Source organism: Danio aesculapii, chromosome 14 (assembly GCF_903798145.1).
Source record: "Danio aesculapii chromosome 14, fDanAes4.1, whole genome shotgun sequence".
Lineage (NCBI taxonomy): Eukaryota > Metazoa > Chordata > Actinopteri > Cypriniformes > Danionidae > Danio > Danio aesculapii.
In genome coordinates, this window is record NC_079448.1 from 5,442,340 (window position 1) to 5,466,697 (window position 24,358).

The 24,358-nt window shown below is 38.3% G+C and overlaps 1 protein-coding gene across 1 annotated transcript in view; it reads right to left on the reverse strand.

Annotated features, from left to right (window-relative positions):
• The window catches only part of enpp6 (ectonucleotide pyrophosphatase/phosphodiesterase 6), a 30,680-nt gene continuing 6,322 nt past the window's right edge, over positions 1 to 24,358 (reverse strand). Inside the window, exons 2-8 of the mRNA XM_056472630.1 lie at positions 17,848 to 18,027; positions 15,146 to 15,257; positions 12,248 to 12,389; positions 11,981 to 12,160; positions 7,451 to 7,588; positions 6,476 to 6,599; positions 1 to 2,195 (exon numbers count right to left, since the gene is read on the reverse strand). Coding sequence (XP_056328605.1) covers positions 1,990 to 2,195; positions 6,476 to 6,599; positions 7,451 to 7,588; positions 11,981 to 12,160; positions 12,248 to 12,389; positions 15,146 to 15,257; positions 17,848 to 18,027 — 1,082 coding nt within the window. The 3' untranslated portion in view covers positions 1 to 1,989. The remainder of the gene's footprint in view (positions 2,196 to 6,475; positions 6,600 to 7,450; positions 7,589 to 11,980; positions 12,161 to 12,247; positions 12,390 to 15,145; positions 15,258 to 17,847; positions 18,028 to 24,358) is intronic.

The following is a 24,358-nucleotide window of genomic DNA, read 5'->3' on the forward strand; positions in this document are numbered from 1 at the left end:
CTAGTATATGTATATATTGTCATCCCAAATGGAACACTGTTTTTTTTTTTACTAAGCGGAAATTCAAACCGTTTCCCAGATGATGGTTTGACGGTTGCCAAATTAGTGAAATAAATGACCAAAGCAACAAATAATACCTGCCATGAGTATAATATTCACCATTGGGAGGCGCTATAATCACTCTCATAGGAGAATTTTGCTTTTACAATCCAAAATAAATAGTTATCCAACATGTGTGCCCGAAAGCTCCGCCCCTTCCGCTACGTAAGCAAAGAAGCGGCCGTTGAGTTTGTGAAGTGTCCAACATCACACACTTCATTTTACCAGTTGAATAAGTGCATTATCCAGGTAATGAAAGTGCACTTATTATTTTTAGAGTATTCAGAATGCACTACTTACACTGTTTATACTTCAAAATGGCGAAGAATAGTGCATAACTATGCAATTTGGGACGCACCTACAGGCATTTGTAGCTCCGCCCTCTTTTGAAAAGAGCACAATCTCATTTGAATTTAAAGTGACAGTCACCAAATATGGCACATCAAAGCCTAAAAGGGTCAGTTTCAAAACATTATTTAAGTGGTATTTCGAGTTGAAACTTCACATAAACACACTAAGGGACATCAGAGATTTATTTTACATCTTGTGAAAAGGAGCATAATAGGTCACTATTTATTCAAATACAACAAACGGTTAGTTTTTTCTTATATTTATTGCCTTAGTTAAACATAGTTATATGTAATTCTCCATAATTCCAGTATAATGACAGAAAGTGTTTTTTTTTTATTAGAATTATAAAGTTTATTCCAATAATCTCCATTTATAACTTTAAAAGGATTTTGAAATTCAACATCTCAATATCTTAATACTGCTCATAACACAGACAGAAACTTATAATTCCAAGGTGACGGCATTAGTCAAATTACTTAACATAATAAAACGTTATAAGAAAAATAATAAATCCGCCCTTACAGTGTGTGTTTAAGATTGACAGGATCAACCCAGGCTCATTCTGAAAACGTACTTATATATACATTTCTGGAGAGCGCCAAATACATTCCAGGAGCTACGTTTTTGTGGATCCACCAGAGGGCGCTGTGTACGCTTTTTGAGATCTCAAATTTCTCTCGCGAGTGCCATTCGAGCCTGCTGTTCTCGCGTAAATCCACCAGAGGCCGCTGTCGACAGACTGACTGACCGATCGACTGACCAACCCTCCTCCTTCCCTAAACCCAACCGATAGTGTTTTCAAAAGCACAGATTGACCAGCGCCCATCCACTACCCTAAACCCAACCAACAATTTTCCAAAGCAATCCACAAAAAGAAAAGCCTCACCTAATTTTTACCATGCTTACAGAGTTTACCACATTCTCACCCTATTATTTACTTGTTTATTTTATTTTTTGGATTATTTTTATTTTTAGTCTTACCTGCTTTCTGGAACCGTTCTTCATCAGACTCAAATCCTGTCATCGTGGTCAACTCCTCTCTGCATCTCAAGTCCGCCGACGTACATGGCGAGGTATTGGACAAACTTTTAACAGCGGGAAAGCCATGTACACAGAGGTAAGCAGTCAGCTAGTAAGTGAGAAAGGAAACGGCGTCATACCGCCCCCTAGTGTTCGTTTTAAAGATGAAATGCAACCATACGTACTTCTGTCTACATAATTCGTGATCTCCAAAAATGTATATAGGGCTACGTTTTCAGAATGAGCCTATGTCGGACAGGATACATTGAATAGTCACGAAACGACAGAAAACATCTGGAGAACACAGAGATCACCTTACTAAAATATAAATCTTAAAGGTCATCCAATTTCAGAGAAAGCAAATGTGCAAAATGGCCAATCGTTTCTTCAACTCCATCAGCAACGGGTGATATTTACAGCTCAAAAAATAGAGGCAGCGCAGCAAATAAAAAAAGCTGATACCAATGTTTTTCCTGGCATTTATCAGGTGTGTTGATTACTGATGAGCGTGGATGAATGTTAGCAGATGCTGGCGAGCGCGAGGAGCAGCAGGAAACAGCAGAAGATCAGTGAAGCTCCGGCCGCAGCAGCAGAGCTCCTCATCATACACTCCACACGGGACCACGAGCCGTTGTTCGGGAGAGGATCCATCCCCAGCGCCTTACACAGGACATTATATACATCGACTGTTCGGATGGGACCCGCACGATAGTTGCTCTTGAAGTCTGGACAGAAAAAATACAACATTTAAATGATGTTTGCTAACTATGGGGGCCTTTTTGGTGGGGCCCCATAGATTTTGGTGACTGAAAATGGTTTCCAAAGTGGACGTTTTTGAAAACGCTTGCTTTTAAAAAGTTGCTTTTGAAATCGAGACAAAAAAGATTTATGAATGATGATGAGTTTCACATGACAACATTTTCAGACAACAAAAAAGGGAAACTTTTGTTTGTTTTTGTTTTGTTTGTTTGTTTACACAACAATGCACATGGCAACATTTTCAGACAACAAAAAATAGGGGAATTTGTATGCGCTCTGTTCATTTATACAATGACAGCATTTGGGGACAGAAAATGCAATACAAAGTGAATGTTTTTGAAAAAGCTGAAGCTGCTTTTGAAGTCTACACAAAAAAACATGTATAAATGATGTTGAGTTAACAGACTATGGAGCCGTTCACACGTTTCCAGACAAAAAAGGGAAACTTTTTATGCTTTGTTTGCTCATTTACACAAAAACAGTGTTTTGCAAACTGAAAACTGGTTACAAAGTTGACGTTTTGAAAATGCTGAAGTTGTTCAAAGAGTCTGAACAGAAAATTAAAACATTTAACAGATCATGGGGTCTTTTACGTGACAACATTTTTCAGATAACAAAAAAGCTGGAAGCTTTTTATTTGTTTGTTTACACAACAACAACGTTTTGGGGAATGAAAATGGTTTACGTTTTTGAACGTAAGTCTGGAGAGAAAAAATATATTTAAATCATGAGGAGTTAACAGACTTTAGGGCCGTTCACACACACACAAAAAAAACAACAGGAAATTTTTTATGCATTTTGTTTGAGCGTTTTGGGGACAACAGCAGCATTTTGGGGACTGAAAACGGTGTACAAAGTAAATGTGCTGAAAACGCTGAAGTTTTTCATGGAGTCTGGACAGAAAAATGAAACGTTTAAAGGGCACATAGTTTAGCTCTTTTTTATGATTTAATATTAATATTATGGCTCTTCTGAGAGTGCCAGTTTAGGTTCAGTTTAAAACACAATTCAGATTTGTTTATTATAATGTGTTAAAAAGTGTCATGTTGGGGGCGTGTCCACAGTTCGCTGATTTATGGGTGTGTTGCTTCACATGTAAATTAGTTTCGGCTTTCCGTCAACGTAACAAGGGGGCGGGGTCATGAGCTCACCTGCTCTGCGTTTGCAACAGAGTCTGACAGGCAGACTGCGAGGAGCTGGAGTGGGAGGTACAGCATTCAGTCGTACATGTACGACTCTGACACAGACCAAGCAGAGAGTACAAAATCATTTGTGTCTTTGTACAGTTTTACAGCCAACTGTGTGCTAGTTTCAAGTGCTGAGCTTGTACACAGAAACTAATAGCCACACACACTGAATTAACTTTGACTGAGGCACCGGATGCGCCGCTCGAAGCCGCGACACGGCACACCAGACACTCTCTGTGGCGCGGCAGAAGCATTAAGTGTCCCGAATCGTCGCGCCACGCATTTTTGAATTCTAAACATAGGTTTCTATCAGGGTACACACAACGGCAGTTCAAGTCTGCAGCGGTCCGCAGCGCACAGCCGTCGACTTGAATGTACCCTGATAGAAACCGATGTTTAGAATTCTAAAACGCATGCTAGTTAAGATCACAGGGAGCTTCTGGGATCGCAAGAAATGCAAACGGCTGAAGTATAAGGTAGACTCAATGAGAAGTACACATGTTTGCAAACCTACCTAAAGATACAACCAATAACACCGATTAGAGCGATAATGTGGAGAATATTGCTCTTGTGTTGAGCCCAATGAGCCTTGCATCTAAAAATAGAGCTAGGGTGTTCCTTTAGTGATATCGCTTCGACTCACGCTGAAAATGGCGGACGTGAATCAACAAACTGAGGATATGATGACGCGCCTGTCAATCAATATTGGTGGGCGGGGGGACCGCACTCCTACGTCAGGTAGCGGTCGATTTGAAAACAGCTCCAATTGGTCCACCGTTTTTTATGTTGTTAAATTGAAAAAAAAGCACTGGGTGTGTTTATATCACCCCAATATGACGGTCTATACACCATACATGCACATATGTCTGTCCAAACAGCTTGAAAAGTAGATTTTTTACCATAGGTGCCCTTTAAATGATGATGAGTTAACTGACTACGGGGCTGTTCACACAACATTTTCAGACAACAAAAGAAAAAAAAAACAGGAAACTTTTTATCCATTTTTTGTTTGTACTTTTACAGTTAATTACTTTAAGTTCTTAGTAAAGTACGTTCTTAGCAATGCACATTAGTAATCAAAAATGGAGTTTTGATACATTTACAGTAAGTAATTTACAAAATATCTTCATGGAAAATGATCTTCAGGTAATATTCTAATGATTTCTGGCATAAAATAAGAATCAATAATTTTGACCCATACACTGTATTTATGGCTATTGCCAAAATATACCACATGTGTCACTTATGTTAGTGAGGTTCACATATGATAAAATGCACAGCTTTACAGCAGAAAAAAGATGTTTACAGCCTGCAACAAAACATTTTTGGGGTATATAGCTAAAATGTTGTAATATTTTATTTTATAATAATGTGAGTGGGGCTACATAGTAGCTCAGTGGTTAGCACTGTCGCCTCACAGCAAGAAGGTCGCTGGTTCGAGTCCCAGCTGGGTCACCTGGCTTTTCTGTGAGAAGTTTGCATGTTCTCCCCATGTTGGCGTGGGTTTCCTCTGGGTGCTCTGGTTTCCCCCACACTCCAAAGACATGTGCTATAGGTGAATTGAATATACTAAATTGTGTGGTCCACTATGGTATCATATTTTAAACTTTAGTTGTTGTGTAATGTAGCTGTGTGAACATAAACAACATCTCTGAATGAGAGACGCTCAAAGTTCAATGCAAAGCGAGACATTGGCTTTTACAGAGTTAGCTTAGCAAAGCTTACAACGAATGAAGTTTGAGGAATACAAAAAAATACATCCGGCTAATGAAATCATAAGCGCTTCAGGTTACGCGCATTTGCCACGTGCACACACCCTGTGCAGCGAAGGGTTGTGACCAGAGGCGATATAATGTTACAGCAGAGAAAGCTAAATTGGCGTCCAAATGCTGCTATTTCCACAGTAATTCTTCTGTTTCTGTATTCGGGCTTCAAAAGGACACGACACAAAGAGAGAAGCGCTTACAGTTTAATTTTTTTTTATGTTCCAGAAAATTATAAAAAAGATATAGCTAGCATTTGACAAAGGATAGCTCCCAGTGCTGGACTCAGCTAAAAACTCCCCCTACAATAATAGAGGGCTTTGTGGATTGTGAGCCACAACCTGTAAGTGTTTTTATTTATTGTATTCAGCTACAAATTCATATTTATTTGTCAAACCCCTGTAAACAGCCACAATCTTCAATATCGCTGCAGTGTCTCTCTGTGAGACCGCTTTCCCTGCGTTATCTCAAATAACAAGCTCACAAAAGATATGAGAACGTTTCATATTACACACACATTCTCAATATATGTGAGACACTTGTCAGATTATATTTTAGAGAGCAGGTGTGAGGTTCACCTGTGTGCTCTTCATTTTTCTGTCTGATTCAGGCAGCTAACGCTAACAGCTGCTCTGACTGACTGTGTTTACACAGTGCTAAAGAGCGTGCTTGTAGAGGCGTGACGTGGAGCCAATCTGCAAATCACAGCACATTATGTTTGCTAACCAATAAGAGCCTCTTGAGGGTGGGCCTTTCGGAGGAGCTAGGAAATATGACAGTCGTTTTTATGTTAGCTGAGTAGCTGTATATAATCAAAGTCAGATATATGAAAAAATGACATGATTTTCTACAAGTAAAGCATGAGCAGACATTGCTTTCCATCTTATAAACACAACCAAGCCTTAAAATACATTCTAGACCACCCCTAAGTTAAGCTTAGTTAACTGTTCACCTAAAACATAACACTGTGCGTTAGCAAAATAAACATTGTAAATTTTGATTTCACACATACTTCAAACTTGCAGCTTTAAAAAGTTCTGGAGAACTTCCAAGGTGTTACTATGCCGTGCTGTGGATAGTAAAGTGGTCTGTGTTGTTGCTAGGGTCATGTTATGGACGTCTTAAGATGTTTTAAGAGTTTTAAAGTATTGTCATGAGGTTTTAAGTTGATCTGGATGGTTCCCAGGGTGTTTCCCAAGTTCTGTAATAATACTTTCAGAAAGATCATGTGGTACCCAATGACACCATCATACAAATATGCTTTAGTTTCATCAGTTATCATTAAATAAAGTTTACCTGGTCCCTGTGCCAGAAAAAATCCCCTCATGTCCACAAACTCATTATCGTAGCCATGCCAGCCGTGTTGCCAGCCCTCAGCCACTTCTGTGCCGTTGTTCCAGAAGGGCAGTTTGGCTTTATTCTGTCAAGACAGGAAGATGTGCAGCAGTTAGCATGTTTTATCCGTTATTCAGCCAAGGGATCTGGACAGGCATTTGTTGTAATCTAATGATGCATGACTGAGATAATATATGTTTTATCAGGCAAGCAAACAAAACCAAGACTGTTGATTTTGGGCAAAATAGGGCTGAATATGCAAGACTGAATCATGACTGAAGCCATTCCTGTCAGCAGTCTACAAATCAAGATAATAAAGGGGAGCTATTATGCAAAAATCCCTTTAATAAGGGGCTTGAACACAATTGTGTGTCAATAGTCTGTGAATATAACCAGTTAATAATGGTAAAAAATTATTAATTGTATTTTTTATAATCACACTTGATAAAAACAGTCTGCAGAAACACTTTGATTTACATTCTCCCATTGTACGTGTTATCAGAAGGGGAAAGCCCCGCCCACTAGTGACGATCTCTCCCTCATTAGCATAGGACAGTTAGTCTTGTCTTTGAATCTGCCACTATACTGACACACAGGCATTTGTAGCTCCGCCCTCTTTTGAAAAGGGCACAATCTCATTTAAATTTAAAGCGACAGTCACCAATATTCAAATCAAAGCCTAAAAGGGTCAGTTTCAAAGAGGTATTAAACACTATTTGTGTGTGTTTTTTGAGCTGAACATCACATACACACTCTAGGGACATCAGAGACTTATCTTACATCTTTAAGTCAGTGCATGGTACAATAAAAGTTTGAATAGTACAGATAAGGACAACTCAAATAAAGACATCGATATCTGCAGTACATCTAGATTTGGTTGGATTGACCTAATCATAAAATAATGCCGTTAACACTCCTGAGAACAAACTTACTGACCTCTGTGATAAACCATCCAGGCTCTGCGACTAGCGTCAGCGTTGAGACGAACTGCCCATTCTTGTAGTGAAAACGGTCTGGGATCTCGTGTTTCTTATAAACGTTCATGTTGTCCGCTGTGCTCAGGTTCTGATAGATCTAAATGAACACATAAATGCTGACATTTCAGTTTATGGCACTGCAGAATCTATTATATCTATTTATTATTTTAAATACAGTTATAGACTCTGACATAATATATTCTCAAGTTTTACAGTACAGTAGCTCAAATAGCATAGTAGAGCATTATGTTCCCTCGATACAATATACAGTAAGTTGCTTTAGATAAAGCGTCTGCATAAATTCATATGAATGTAATACAAAATATATCTATCTATCTATCTATCTATCTATCTATCTATCTATCTATCTATCTATCTATCTATCTATCTATCTATATATCTATCTATCTATCTATCTATCTATCTATCTATCTATCTATCTATCTATCTATCTATCTATCTATCTATCTATCTATCTATCTATATATCTATCTATCTATCTATATATCTATCTATCTATCTATCTATCTATCTATCTATCTATCTATCTATCTATCTATCTATCTATCTATATATATATATATTTATTTTTTATTTTTATTTTATATTTTATTTAATTTATATATTACTATATTATTATATAATGATATATATTATTATATTATAAATACAATGTTTGTGATTATATATATTATACAGTGCATCCGGAAAGTGTTTATGTTGCCGCCTTATTCCAAAATCGATTAAATTAATTTATTTCCTCATAATTCTACACACAATACCCTCATAATGACAATGTGAAAAAAGAGTTTTTGAAATTGTTAAATATTTATTAAAAATAAAAAAGCTGAAAAATCACATGTATAGACGTATTCACAGCCTTTGGCGTGAAGCTCTAAATTGAGTTGAGGTTCATTCTGTTTCCACTGATCATTCTTGAGACATTTCATCAGCTTCATTGGAGTTCACTTGTGGTAAATCCAGTTGATTGGACATGATTTGAAAAGGCATACACCTGCCTATATAAGGGCTCAGGGTTGACAGTGCATGTCAAACCACAAACCAAGTATGAAGACAAAGGGTGTATCTGTAGACCTCCGAGACAGGATTGTCTCGAGGCACAAGGCTGGGGAAGGTTGCAGAAAATTTTCTGCTGCTCTGAAAGTTCTAATGAGCACAGTGGCCTCCATCATCCGTAAGTGGAAGATGTTTGGAACCACCAGGACTCTTCCTAGAGATGGCCGGCCATCTAAGCTGAGTGATCGGGGAGAAGGGCCTTAGTCAGGGAGGTGATCAATAAACCGATGGTCACTCTGTCTGAGCTCCAGCGTTCTTCTGTGGAGAGAGGAGAACCTTACTGAAGGACAACCATCTGTGCAGCAATCCACCAATCAGGCCTGTAAGGTAGAGTGGCTCTCAGACCATACTAAAGAAAACTCTCTGGTCTGATGAGACTAAAATTGAACTCTTTGGAGTGAATGCCAGGTGTTACTTTAGGAGAAAACCAGGCACCGCTTATCACCATGCTAATACCATCCCTACAGTGAAGCATGATGGTGGCAGCATCATGCTGTGGGGATGTTTTTCAGCAGCAGGAACTGGAAGACTAGTCAGGATAGAGGGAAAGATGAATGCAGCAATGTACAGAGACATTCATTTCATTTTCTTTATTAATCTGGGGTTGCCACAGCAGAATGAACCGCCAACTTATCCAGCATATGTTTAACACATCAGATGCCCTTACAGCTGCAACCCATCACTGGGAAACATCCATACACACTCATTTACATACATACACTACGAACAATTTAGCCTACCCAATTCACCTATACCACATGTTTTTGGATTTGTGGAGGAAACCGAAGCACCCGGAAGAAACCCCCGTGAACACAGGGAGAACATGCCCACTGACCCAGACGAGGCTCGTACCAGCAATCTTCTTGCTGTAAGGCGAACGTGCTACTCACTGCGCCACCATGCAACCTGTACAGAGACATCCTAAATGAAAACCTGCTTCAGAGTGCTCTTGACCTCAGACTATGGTGACGGTTCATCTTCCAGCAGGACAATGACCCAAAACACACCACCAAAATATCAATGGAGTGGCTTCACAACAACTTGGTGAATGACCTTGAGTGGCACAGCCAGAGCCCAGACCTAAATCCTATTGTACATCTCTGGAGAGATCTGAAAATGGCTGCACACCGTCACTTCCCATCCAACCTGATAGAGCTTGAGAGGTACTGCAAAGAGGAATGGGCAAAAATTCCCGAAGACAATCTGCCAAGCTTATGGCATCATATTTAAAAAGACTTGGGGCTGTAATTGCTGCCAAAGGTGTATCAACAAAGTATTGAGCAAAGGCTGTGAATACTTCTGTACATGTGATTTTTCAGCTTTTTTATTTTTAATAAATTTTTAACAATTTGACAAATTGTTGAAACAAATTTATGAAATCTGACAATAAAATGAAACATATTATTGTCAGATTTCATAAACATTTGTCCACTACATTCCTTCTCATTCGTGTGTTTTTTAGCAGGCCAGAAAAATCAATGATTTAAGCATGAAAATATCAGTAGAGTTAAAGTTTAAGTCTGAAGGTCAAAGTACAGAGTCACCTGTTTAACATTTATGAATTCTTACACCAAGCGTGTTTTTTGACCTCATGACAAGAGGTCCAACTTTTAATGCACAAGACTTAAATTGAGTTGCACTCCCAGTTTGGAGAACTTTCATTTAAAAGAACTGAAACAAATCACTTCGAATACCAAGACTGCACTAAGAATAATCCCATTGTAGTGTGTTTATCTTAAGATAAGTTTGGTTTATTTACTTTATTTTTAAAGCATGAAAATAAGCAAAGATGGGATGAGGATCGCCAGTTTGCCAATAAATACGCGAGAAAATTATTGAAATGTTTAAAAACAATGTTCCTTAAAGAAAGATACTGTAGGAAGACATTTGGACAAGATAGGCTCATTCTGAAAATGTAGCCCTATGTACGTTTCTGGAGATCGCTACGGGGCAGTGTGAAGTCGTTGCTTTTCGCGCTTACCAGCTGACCGATTGCCTCCGTGTGGACGGCTTTCCCATTGTTAACAGTTTGTCCAGTTAGCTCGTCATGTACATCGGTGGACTTGAGATGCAGAGAGGAGTTGACTGTGACTATGGGGTTTGAGTCTGGCGAATAACAGTTCCAGAAATGGGTAAGACAAAAACAGAAGTTAATAACAGGGTGAGAATGTGGTAAAATCTGAAAACGTAGTAAAAATCAGGGGAGGGTTTTTCTTTTTCTGGATTGCTTTTTAAAAACTGCTGGTTGGGTTTAGGGAAGTGGGTGAGCGCTGGTCAATCTGTGCTTTTGAAAACACTATCGGTTGGGTTTAGGGAAGGAGGAGGGTTGGTCAGTTGATCGGTCAGTCAGTCAGTCGACAGCGGCCTCTGGTGGATTTACGCGAGAGCAGCAGGTGCGAAATGCATTCGCAAAAGAAATTTGAGATCTCAAAAAGTGTACACAGCAGCCTCAGGTAGATTAGCAAAAACAATAACTGCAAAAAAAAAAAAAAACATAGCTCCTGGGACATATATGGCGGTCTCCAGAAATGTATATAGCGGTACGTTTACAGAATGAGCCTGGGTTGCATTTGGATATTTCACTTTCAACAGTGCATTACATAATTAAAAGATTCAAGGAATCTGAAGGAATTTCAGTGCGTAAAGGACAAGGGTGCAAGCTTAATCTGAAAAACTGTGATCTCCTATCCCTCAACAAGAATCCTCATTCACCTATAAACAATATCACCTCATGGGCTCAGGACTGCTTTGGCCAACCTTTGTCAAGTGCCACAATACCCAGTTACATCCACAAATGCCAGTTAAAACTGCACTGTGCCCAAAGGAAGCCCTATGTTAACAGTGTCCAGAAGTGCTGTCGACTTCTCTGGGCTCAGAGGCATCTGGGATGGACCATCACACAGTGGAAACGTGTACTGTGGTCAGATGAACCAGTATTTCAGGTATTTTTTGGGATAAATTTTACTGGTTTGTCTGCAGACCTGACTTGTTCACAATAAAAAATGTGGCGCCTTTTGAAGCGCAAAATGCAACAACAAAGGCCGCGTACTGTTGCCCAGCTTAAGACTTGTTTGCAGTAAGAATGGGACACTTGTGAAAAGAAATGGCAACATTACAAAGTGGTAAATACTTTACTGTTCCAACTTTTTTCTTGAAATGGGTGGCAGAAATCTAAATTATAATGTTTTTTTATCTATAGAAATCATGAGGAACACATTAAATAATGTTTGTAGCATTGTCTGCATTAAAATAAAAGTGAAAGAAAAATTAGCAATGACTACTTTTTTATTTGCGTTTTTCATACTGTCCCAACCTATTCTGATTTGGGGTTGTAATTCAAAACACCATGGGGCATAGGAAAACCATACTGTAGATGCAAACAGGTTGCAAGAAACAGAACGGCTGAGCTCACCTCCTCAAACTTGTCCTGTTTGGGCCACAGACTGACCACGGGCCCTCTGTCCATCATTTTAATGATGTGGGACATGTCAATGTAGTTGTCCAGTTCAATGATCTTCTCCATCCACTTCAGCTGAGTCATGCCATGATCAGAGAACAGCACCACGTTTATATTATCCCTCATATTCTTCTCCTGACGGGACAAAATGTTGTGTTTAGACAGACTGGCAGAGCAGACAGAAGAACTTGTGGGGTTTTTTTTCACTTGTGTAAAAAATACCCTGATTTTCTGGTTGAGAATTTGGAAAGCCTGATCCAGGGAGCGAATGGCGCGCTGTATTTCTGGAGAGCGAGGCCCAAAGTGATGCCCTTCCACATCAATCTTCTCATAATAAATGCCAGCCATGTCTGCTTTATTGCTCCTGGTCAAAACACAAACCACTGTTAAAAGTGTAGACCATTTCGAGGGATGTAAACAGTAACAAATTGGCCTAATGTATTTCCTGTATTACATTTTGAATTTCCATAGCTTCCAAGAATCCAAAAAGGTCTACATATTGATAAATAATGTTATGGCAGCTGTTTTAACATTAAGATATGATCAAATTGCCTCTTGTTACATTTATGACAGTTTGGTAACAAGCAGGAAATGTTCATGGGCCAGCGACATCGCCACATTGAAATGATCCGTTATGATTTTATACTATGACAGAACACTGAAGTAAGGATGTTTCAAGCCTCTTTAACACTTGATTAACATGAATTAGCAGGCTTCTAACAAGTTCCTAGCATAAATTATAATGTTGCTAACGTGAACACTACTATCATGTTAACTTTTTACATCTTGTTAGCATGTTTAACATGCTATTACAAGCATAGTACTTTGTTAACATAATTTAATGTTGCTAGCATGTTTCTAGCACACATGGTAAATGGCATTGTGACAGCACACTGGGATGTTTCAAGTCTGTTTAACATTTGATTAACTTGAATTAACATTCTTCTTACAAGTTCCTAGCATAAATTAGCATGTTACTAACATCAGCACTGCTATCGTGTTAACTTGTAGAGGTTTTAACATCTTGTTAGCATTTTTTAAGACACTATTGCTAGAGTGCCCTACTGAAAAAAATCAACTTAAACCAGCCTAGGCTGGTTGGCTGGTTTTAGCTGGTCGACCAGCCTGGTTTCAGAGGGGTTTTGGCCATTTCCAGGCTGGTTTCCAGCCATTTCCAGCCTGGTCTTAATTGGTCAGGCTGGAAAATGACCAGCTGAAACCAGCTAAAACCAACTTGACCAGCCTGGTTTAAGCTGGACATAGCTGGTTTTGGCTGGGTTCCCAGCCTGGCTAGGCGGGTCAAGCTGGTTTTAGCTGGTCATCTCCCAGCCTGACCAGCTAAGACCAGACTGGAAATGGCTGAAAACCAGCCTGAAAGTGGCCAAAACCCCTCTAAAACCAGGCTGGTCGACCAGCTAAAACCAGCCAACCAGCCTAGGCTGGTTTAAGTTGATTTTTTTGTAGGGTGGTACATTGTTAACAAAAATTAATGTTGCTAGCATGTTTCACATATGGCAAACTGCATGTTATTAGCTTATTTTAAGACTGTTAAAGAATGTTTCTAACATTTTAAATCGTGTTAAACATGTTACAGTCATCAATTAGAAAGGTTTGGTGAGTTTAGCATCTTGCTGTCATGTTTTTAATACTGTCATATCATATTTAGCATGTTTCATTAGCATTGATAGCATGATCATTTAAACCATATTACGAATTAGACATGTTCTAGTGTGTTGGTTATTTTGCTGGTGTTCAGCATGTTGCTATCATTTTCAAACATGTTACACATCAAAAACTGTCAGAAATTAGAAGTCTCTATGGTTTTAGCATCTTGCTGTTATGCTAGCATGAATTACCATTTTACTAGCAGGTTTCTACTATGGTTACACATTGTTAAAATGAATTAACATTGACAGAATGTTTGAGGGTTCTAGCACAACTAGCATGAATGATCATGTTTCTAGCATGTACATTAACATCTTGCTAACCCTCACAAAAATTAACCATGGTTTTACTTTAGTGAAAATGAAGTGACTGTAGTAACCATAGGTTTTTGGTGTGTGGTCTTAAAAACCATGATACCATGGTTTTACTTCATACCATGGTTTTCAAACCATGGTTTTACTACATAATACTGTGTTAGAACTATAGTAAAACTATAGGAACCATGACTGTAGTAGCCATTGCTTTTGAAAACCACAGTACACACCAAAAAAACACAGTTTAACTATGGATACAGTAAAACCAATCATTATTTTTGTGAAGGAACATTGATTATCTTGTTGATATGAAGATTTTAAAATGTTTAGCATGCTACATGAATGTTTAGCTTGTATTTTTAACACTTTGCTTGCATGTATTAGCAGGTTGTTCCAATGTATGCACACATTGCTAACAAGTATTAGCATTGTTAACATGCTTCTAGCACATTGCTAACAAGAATCAACAGTTTTAGCATTAAGCTACCTGAAATTGCTGTTTAGTACCTTGTTTTAACACTGGGATCACATGTTTAGCATGTTGCTACTTTGTTTTCTAACAACTTTAGCTCACGACTAGCGTATTTCTACCACATAAACAAGTTGTAAGTAAAAATTGCTACCACAGTTATTATTGCTATCACGTTGCTTTTATTGCTATCAAAAAAATGTAAAGCATGAATTAAAATAATGTGTAATAATAGTGTGTTTAACTACTGTTTTAACATGCTGCTAGTGTTAAAACCAATCAGACAAGAAATAGCTTTCTAGTGTTGATAGTGTTTTAAATATCTTGATAGCATGTTTTAACACTATGCTAACACAAATTAAAATGTTGTTAATATTTTTAGGCAAATGACAAATGACTCCCATTTATACAGTTTGACAGATGTATTTAGCCAAACCTATTGGCATTGAAAGCACACGTTTTATCAGCTGTGGCTTTCCCCAGGAATTGTGCTGACAATTTACTTTCTACATTCTCAATTTACTTGATCTTAATAACATACTCCTCTTTTCTTTTCAACTGTCAACTCCTATATTGTGTGGGCTCTTGGCTAATTAACAGGCGTTGCTCTATTCTGACAGAACAGCAGGATTCCTCTGAGCTAGTGATTTCTGAGGAGGCCTGTGGTCTTACTTTAGCGCATTGAGAGCGTTCTCCATTGAGTCCGTCAGGTTTTTCTCTGAAGGATTGTACACATATTCCTCACAGAACGTAGGTCTGACTCCGAGAATCGTCACTTCGCAACCTGAGCACACAGCGACACACTTTAGAGCATTTAAATGCATTTGAGAGGGAGATCAAAAAAGCTTTGGAGAGCCTGAATAGATCACTTGACAACACACACCTATTTTGATGTAAATTAGAAGCCATTTAGCAGAAAGGCACTGATTAAGTGAGTCTGGCAAGTTTTGTTGCACCAGAGTACATGCATATTAAATACTTTACTAGTACTTCATTAATGATCAAATGATTGTATTATTTAATTTTAGGGCACATTCTATTGATCAATAAAGACATGATGTTTCTTTGAACTTCCTATTCATACAATAATCTGGAATACAATATAAATACATAAGCAATTTTAAAAAACATGCAAATAGCACGTCATGATTTTGCCAAGTACGATGCCCCTGCTGAAAAAACCAGCGTAAACCAGCCATTTCCAGGCTGGTTTCCAGCCATTTCAAGCCTGGTCTTAGCTGGTCAGGCTGGAAAATGACCAGCTAAAACCACCTTGACCAGCCTGGTTTAAGCTGGACATAGCTGGTTTTGGCTGGGCTCCCAGCCTGGTTAGGCTGGTCAAGCTGGTTTAAGCTGGTCATCTTCCAGGCTGACCAGGCTGGAAATAGCTGGAAACCAGCCTGGAAATGGCCCAAACCCCTCTAAAACCAGGCTGGTCAACCAGCTAAAACCAGCCAATCAGCTTAGGCTGTTTTAAGCTGTTTTTTTTCAGCAGGGGCGATCCTGGCTTAACATCTATGTTGATCCTGGAACATCATTATTGTTGGAAAATGTAATCCATACCTATTCCCCACCCCTAAACCCAACCATAACTATAAATTATTCCCAAAATCAGAAGAGAATAATAGTTGATAACACTCATGTAGAAGTGCACAAAACTATAAGCCTAAATTTAGCATAAACTGTAAATGTATCCCTTAATTCTGATTGGCTGATTGGAATGTTGTTCCAGGATCAACACAGAAGTTAATTGAGGAACATGTCCTACTTGGTGAAATCAGGTTGGCCACTCAAATACTAGAGCTAAAATCAGATATTAGACTTGACAATGCCAACAAGAACACACACTCCTAAAAATAAAGGATTTACAGTGTAGAACTCTTACAAATTAACCTTTCTAGTCATCTCAATGTACATCAGTCAAACTGACAAAAAAAATCCAAGGAAACTTTGTAAAACTAAAGCTGCATCCCAAATCGCATACTTATGCACTATTCTACGCCATTTAGCAGTATAAATAGTGTAAGTAGTGCGTTCACACTGAAAACTCTAAAAATAGTAAGTGCACTTTAATTACCCGGATGACGCACTCAGTCAGCTGGTAAAATGAAGTGTGTTATGTTGGACAGTTCACACACTCAACGGCCGCAGCTTTGCTCACGTAGATGAAGGGGCGGAGCTATCGGGTGCACATGTTGGATAACTTGATTTATTTTGGATGGTGAAAGCAAAATTCTCCTATGAGAGTGATTATAGCGCCTCCTGATGGTGAATGCGGTTATACTCATAGCAGGTATTATTTAATAGTTTGGTCATTTATTTTACTGATTTGGCAACCGACAAACGTCATCAGGGAATCGGTTTGAATTTCCGCTTAGTAAAAAACCATTAGTGTTCCATTTGGGACGACACTACATACATATGCTATGCTGTTGAGTGTTTAAGTGCATAAGTGCATGAGTGCCATTTGAAACGCAGCTTAAGTGAAGTTTCACAAACTAATTTCGAGAGGAGCACATGATGTGATCGACTACAGCTGGTCCTTATCGCTAATGATAAGCTAACCTATAGGATCATTCCTAAATTACTATAAATATCCTGCCTAATCTTCATTCCCTCTCTTCCTTTTGGAAACCCCCCTCAATCCTTCCCTTCTCAATTCTAGGATTGGGCTACACGGCAGCTCAGTGGCTGGCTCAGTGCTGCCTCGCAGCGGAAGGGCCAACGGTTCAGTTCTAATTGAGCCAGTCGGCACTCTGCATGGAGTTTGCATGTTCACCCCGGTTCACGTGGGTTTTGCCCGGGTACTCCGGTTTACCCAACAGTCTAAAAACATGTGACATAAGTGAGTTGTAATAACGGTCACAAGCACTTAACGCATACATTCTGAATCGATTCTTATAGAACCACCTTAATGGGGGGCTCTCAAAAAATACCTGATCTCGTATCCCTCCTAATGCTCATTGACCAGGCGGGAACCTTGGGCTCATCTATCACCGAGCTCAGGGTTCTCTCCCGGGACAGCATGCCAAACCTGCTATCATAGGCGAGCATTATCTAAGTGTGAACTCTCGAAAGTAATTTAGTTTAAACCTGATTCATTTACTGAATAAAAAACGTCAATTTTTTACAGTGTTGTATGTTAAAGTATTTATAATACTTTCAGATGTAACTGTAATTTGATTCGTAGTACTGAATGTACAGTAATCATAATAAAATATAGTTATTCCAATATAAATATTAATTTGTAATTCTAAAAATATGTGTATTTAGATATTTGTTGAAACAAGGCAAAAACTGTATAGGAAAAGCCGTGTGGATGTACTGTAGACTTGATTTGTGCTTTATTCATGACAAATCAGATGTGTACAAACCTGGCCAGTAGTACATATAGACTTTTTTCCCTTTTTTCTGCATGGTGACCCACAGCGGCTCTGATCCATCCCACCACATGGGCAGACGGCTGTCCGAATTGGTTCCGATCAGGAATTCCTTCTGGGTGTCTGTGTCCCACATGTAATTCCCAGTCATCTGGTGCACCTCGCAGTGGCGTCCTGAAACGTGAGGAAGAGTGCAAAAAAACTTTATATATTAAAATCACATGACAAAAACAAACACACACGGGAGACTCGGTGTGACATCTATACAGCTTAACGTGACATTTAAAGGCTTAAATAGGTTAATTAGGTTAACTAGGCAGGTTAGGGTAATTAGGCAAGTTATTGTATAATGATGGTTTGTTCTGTAGACTATCGAAAAATATATAGTTTGAATGATTCTCTAGCGTAATGTCTAAAGTGATGACAAAACAGGTGATTTTGCTCACATTTTAAGATTATAAGGCTGAACAGCATGAAATGCCATCAGTCTAAAGGGATTTCCCAGTATTTCTCTGTTGTAATCAGGAGATCACAATAAATAACCCAGAAAAAGCCAAAGCAGCGCAAACACTACCAGATTACTGTTGTATTTGCGATAAGGAAAAACACTAAACACATGCGGGCATTTCTTCTTTCTTTCTTTTTACTGAACTAGTCTGCAGTAACAAAAACAAGAGACTCATTAGAAACAGATGGCCAACCAAAAAATAACTCAGGGTTATACATAGAGTGGCCAACATAAAATACATACATTCCTGATATGAGTCCCATCTCACACTCAACACACTACAATTACTATGGTATAAATACAGCAATGTAACATACAAGAGGGAAAGATCGACTTGGGTGATGACACTCACTAATTTTATAATGCTTTGATCAGCAGTAGTTTAAAAAAACACTGATCTTTCTCTAAGGGCTTATTATGCAGTCTCTGTCGCCATCTTGTGGATGGACGTCAACAGTCTTTGCTCTGCTCAATGACAGGCACAGTATCTCAGAAATTATAAATGTTTAAAATAGGCACTATACTTATAAATAAACTGTATAGTTGCAATCTAAACAATTACATTCTTGACAAAAAAGCCTCAAAAGTAGATTATGTTGTCCAACAGCTGCAATATTTGTCAAACTGTTGAGTGTTAATTTATCTGCTGTCACTCTATGTGGGCGGAGTAATACACAAGGGTGAAGAGGCTGTAGGAGTTACACATATATATATATATATATATATATATATATATATATATATATATATATATATATATATATATATATATATATATATATATATATATATATATATATATATATGGTACATATATGGTACATGGTACATATTTCTCAACAAATTTAACAATATTTGGCAATCTCTATCTGGAAATACTGTATCAATACAATGTACTGTTCAAATGACACAGGAAACAGCAAACAAGAGGTCAAAAGCATGCCATCTCTGAACTGTCAGCTCTGCTTTGTTTGATGATTCTGGAATTGAACGAGTCAGTCTGATGAGTTGAAACCTTTCATAACAGAAGATTCATTTTCTCCCACAACAGACAAACTTCTAAACATTCTGGCACACCAAACACCATCAATCAAATATCTAAATATGCAGAGCTTAGGAAATCAAATAAACAGATAGTTTTACTTTGACAGCGGTATGCTAATGCTGCTGATAAAGCACATCTCTTTGGAATCTCTGTACTTTAGATCTTATGCCAAAACCCCAGTGTTAAGGATTACATTGTTCTGCACTGTATATGTAAAAGACCTGAATGACTATCATATAAAGCTGTTTAGATATGTGTGATATTATGGGATCTGATTTAAAAAGAGAAAACCAGCCCTATAAAGATGCACTAAAACAGAAACGCCACCCATTCAACAAACACAAAACACACTCGCAACTGCAAAGCAGCCTTGGCAAAGGCCCAGATCAGCCACTGTACAGTTCTGCATGGGCAAGCATGTTTAATTAGAGTGCCTTTGACGTTTTAGTTTCCAATTTAATTTTAAATGAACTCTGAGATGTTAATGCTATATACAGTTGAAACCAGAAGTTTACATACACTATATAAAAGGGACAAAGCCATTAAAAAAAAGGCAGATTTTAATGTGACTAAGCTTTTTCTTTTTTAGGGATGTTAGAATTATCGAATTGGTTTCTGTTATGCTTAATAGCAGAATAATGAGAGAGAGATTTTTTTAAAGAAATTTGGTATAACTTCTCTTTAAAGTCAAAAGTTTATATTCAATAAGATTATTATACCTCTGAAAACGCTCAGATGATGGTGTCAAGATTTTAAAAGTTTCTGATTGGCTAATTGACAACATTTGAGTTAATTGGAGGCACAACTGTGGAATAGTACTAAAGGTAAACCTCAAACACACTGCTTCCTTGTGCGACAACACAAATCAACAAGCCAGAATCAACATAAAAGCCAGATTACAATTTGGTAAATTACACTGGGAAAAAGACTAATGTTTGGAGACATGTCCTGTGGTCTGATGGAACTAAGATTGAACTGTTTGGCCATAATGACCAGTGTTACATTTGGAGGACAAAGGGGAAATCTTACAAGCCTAGGAACACCATCCCAACTGTGAAGTATGGGGGCTGCAGCATCATGTTGTGGGGCTGTTTTGCTGCAGGAGGGACTGGTCCACTTCACAGCATAGATGGCATCATGAAGAAAGAACATTATGTAGAAATACTGAAGCAACGTCTCAAGACATCAGCCAGGAAATTAAAACTTGGCCACAAATGGGTCTTCCAAACAGACCACGACCCTAAGCATACTGCCAAATTAGTTCAAATGTGCTTTAAGGACAACAGAGTGAATGTTTTTGAGTGGCCAACACAAAGCCCTGATCTCAATCCTATAGAGAATTTGTGGGCAGAGTTGAAAAAGCTTGTGCGAGCAAGACAACCTACAAATCTGACTCAGTTACACCAGTTCTGTCAGGAGGCATGGGCCAAAATTCCTGCAAACTATTGTGAGAAGCTTGTGGAAGGATACTCAAAACATTTGACCAAAGTTATACAGTTTAAAAGCAAAGCTGAAAAAATACCAAGGAAATGTGTGTAAATTTTTGACTGTCTAGAGCAGGGGTCACCAATCTGGGGGGCCGGTGTCCCTGCAGGGTTTACCTCCAACTTGTCTCAACACACCTGCCTGGATGTTTCAAGTACACCTAGGAAGACTTTGATTAGCTTGTTCAGGTGTGTTTGATTAGGGTTGGAGCTAAAATCTGAAGGACACCGGCCCTCCAGGTACAAGTTTGGTGACCCCTGGTCTAGAGATTAATAAAAAATTCTCCAAAAAAATTCCCTCATTATTCTGGCATTTAACAAATGTAAATCATTTAGGTAATCCTAACAGACCTAAAATAGTAAACGTTTAGTGTGATTTAACATCAGACATTTTTTTTAAATGGTTATGTTCCTTTTTTTAGAGTGTATGTAAACTTCTGGTTTCAACTGTATTGATGACTGCTTGGACAGGAATAACCAATGCTTGATCCATCTTAAACTGAAGTGTTAAATTTAATCTGCTGAATGTTCAGGCGTACACAGTGCAAAGAGCAGGCTCAGCGCTAACATTAAACAAATAGACGCAATCCTTTAATAACACACACTGCTATAAAACAATGAAGGTGCCAAGAACCTTTGGCCAGCGCTAAGAGCCCAACAAACCTCTAGAAATGGCCACACTTTACAGTAACGTTTCTTCAGTTATTGTTTGTTAATGTATTAAAGTATTTACTAACATGAACAACACACAAGAAAATGTTATTATTTAAAACAGCAATCACGATCGCGTCAAAGCAAGAAGGTCACTGGTTCGAGCCCCGGCTGGGTCAGTTGGCATTTCTGTGTGGAGTTTGTACTGTATGTTCTCCCCGTGTTGGCGTGGGTTTCCTCCAGGTGCTCCGGTTTCTACCACAGTCCAAAGACATGCGGTACTGGTGAATTGAATAAACTAAATTGGCCATAGTGTATGTGTGTGAATGAGTGTATGGGTGTTTTCCCAGTGTTGGGTTGTGGTTGGAAGGGCATCCGCTGTGTTAAACATATGCTGGATAAGTTGGAAGTTAATTCAGCTGTGGTGACCCATGAATAATAAAGGGACTAAGCCAAAAAAGAAAATGAATGTGTAACGTGAAGTGGTGCTGGACAAAGGAGTATGGATCCAAACGCAGGTTTATTAAAAAGAAATGGTCAGGTAAGCACTGGTCAACACAGGGGCAAACAGATGTACACAGGAAATCCAGAGTCGTAGTCATAGACAGATTGTCAAAAAGGCAGACAACGTAAAACAAACAAAACAGGGAAAACACGTCGTAATTCTCACAGTACAGTTTACAAGACTCAGCAAAGTATGTGTGTTTGTGTGCTGTATAAATAGTCCAACTAATCAGTCTATGAGCAGCTTCAGCTGTGAGAGTAATCAATGGAAACTTGGAGCAGGTGTGTGTGTAGGAGGTGTGTGGGACTTGTAGTCCATATACTGGTGAAATTGTAGTTCTTGAAAATGTGAATGTTCTCCAGCGATCTATGAAGGTTAGACTGCTGGTTATCGTGACAGAATGGGCTTATTTAAAATGAGTTGAAACAACAATTTTTTTTTGGGGGGGGGGGGGGGGGTACAACTTAATTGTTTTTATGTTCAATCCACTTAAATTTGCTAAGTTAACTTAATTTATTCATGTTGCCCCAATATTCACATTAATCATGATTTAACATTTACTAACACATTATTAAAATTAAAATTCATGCTTGTTAACATTAATTAACGCACTGTGAGTCTAACATGAACAATATTTTTTATTCGTTAACAAACATGAATAATTACTGTCATGTATTGTTCATTGTTTGCTCATGTTCATAAATATATCAACTAATACAACCTTATTGTAAAGTGTTACCGTTATAATTTAATCTAATTGGTTTAAATTAATTGGTTATTATTTGCTATATTCTTTAAGACTGATAACATTTCTTAACTAGTGCTTTTGGGTGGCATGGTGGCTCAGTGGTTAGCACTGTCGCCTCACAGCAAGAAAAACGCTGGTTCGAGTCAGTTGGCTTTCTGTATGGAGTGTATGGGTGTTTCCCAGTACAGGGTTGCAGCTGGAAGGGCATCCGCTGCGTAAAACATATGCTGGATAAGTTGGCGGTTCATTCCACTGTGGCGACCCCAGATTAATAAAGGGACTAAGATGAAGAAAAATCAATGAATGCAAATAATTCGCATACAAGATAAAAGTTTGTATTTACATAATATAGTAATGTACAAAAGTGCTAATGTACTGTGTACGTTTTTGTATATAATACACACACCTACTGTTCATAAAATACAAAAATATGCAAAATAGATCAATTTACATTCATATTTATATCTAATTATCATTTGTTTTAGATAAACATATTTATATATAAACATAAAGAAGCAGTTTATACAATATAGTAATGCATATATTCATTCATTTTCCTTCAGCTTAGTCCCTTTATTCAACAAGGGTCGCCACAGTGGAATGAACCGCCACCTTATCCAGCACATATTTTACACAGAGGATGCCCTTCCAGCCGCAACCCAACACTGGGAAACATCCATTCACTGTCATTCACACTTATACAATATCGCGGTGGTGACCGCTGATAAATCAGGGACTAAGCCAAAGGAAAATGAATGAATGAATGAATGAATGAATGAATGAATGAATGAATGAATGAAAAAAGATTTGTTAAATGATTTAGTAATGTATTTTTAATGATATTAATGTAAGTTCTTCTTAGACTGGGGTAGGGGGTCGGGCAGACGTCCCTCACGGTGTCCCAGTTTTACCATCATTGTTTGCAGCTGGAGCTCAGTTTGACAGCAGACTGTCTTCTGAAGCTTTGTGGAGAAGAGAATGAGCCCAAACAAAACAACTGCCATCAGCAAAGAGCTGAAGCGTTGGCAGTGAGCTCTGTGATTGGTGGAGGGGGGTCAAAGCGGGTGTGCCTTTGTTATCATGAAGGCTGGTGGTGGACAGACAACACAACACTACACTACACTACACTACACCACACCACACTACACACTCTATCGGTATGTGATTCAGCAGCCAGATTCACCTGAGTCAACTGAGTCAACATGATCATATTGTACAAAATGGACAGGAAGTTTTCTAATGGAATACTTCTCCTATTTTTCCATATTTTGATTTATTTGGACATAAAAAGCTTCAGGGATGTGCAGAGACATTTTGAAAGGCAGGTGCTCAGATGAAAACAAGCGAACTTTTCTTATGTATTTAAAAAATAGCATATATTTCTAAAACTAAACTACACACTCACCTGCCACTTTATTAGGTACTGTTATTATTATTATTATTATTATTATTATTATACTAGTACTGGGTTGGACCCCATTTTGCCTTCAGAACTGCCTTAATCCTTCATGGCATAGATTCATCAAGGTACTGGAAATATTCCTCAGAGATTTTGCTCCAGATT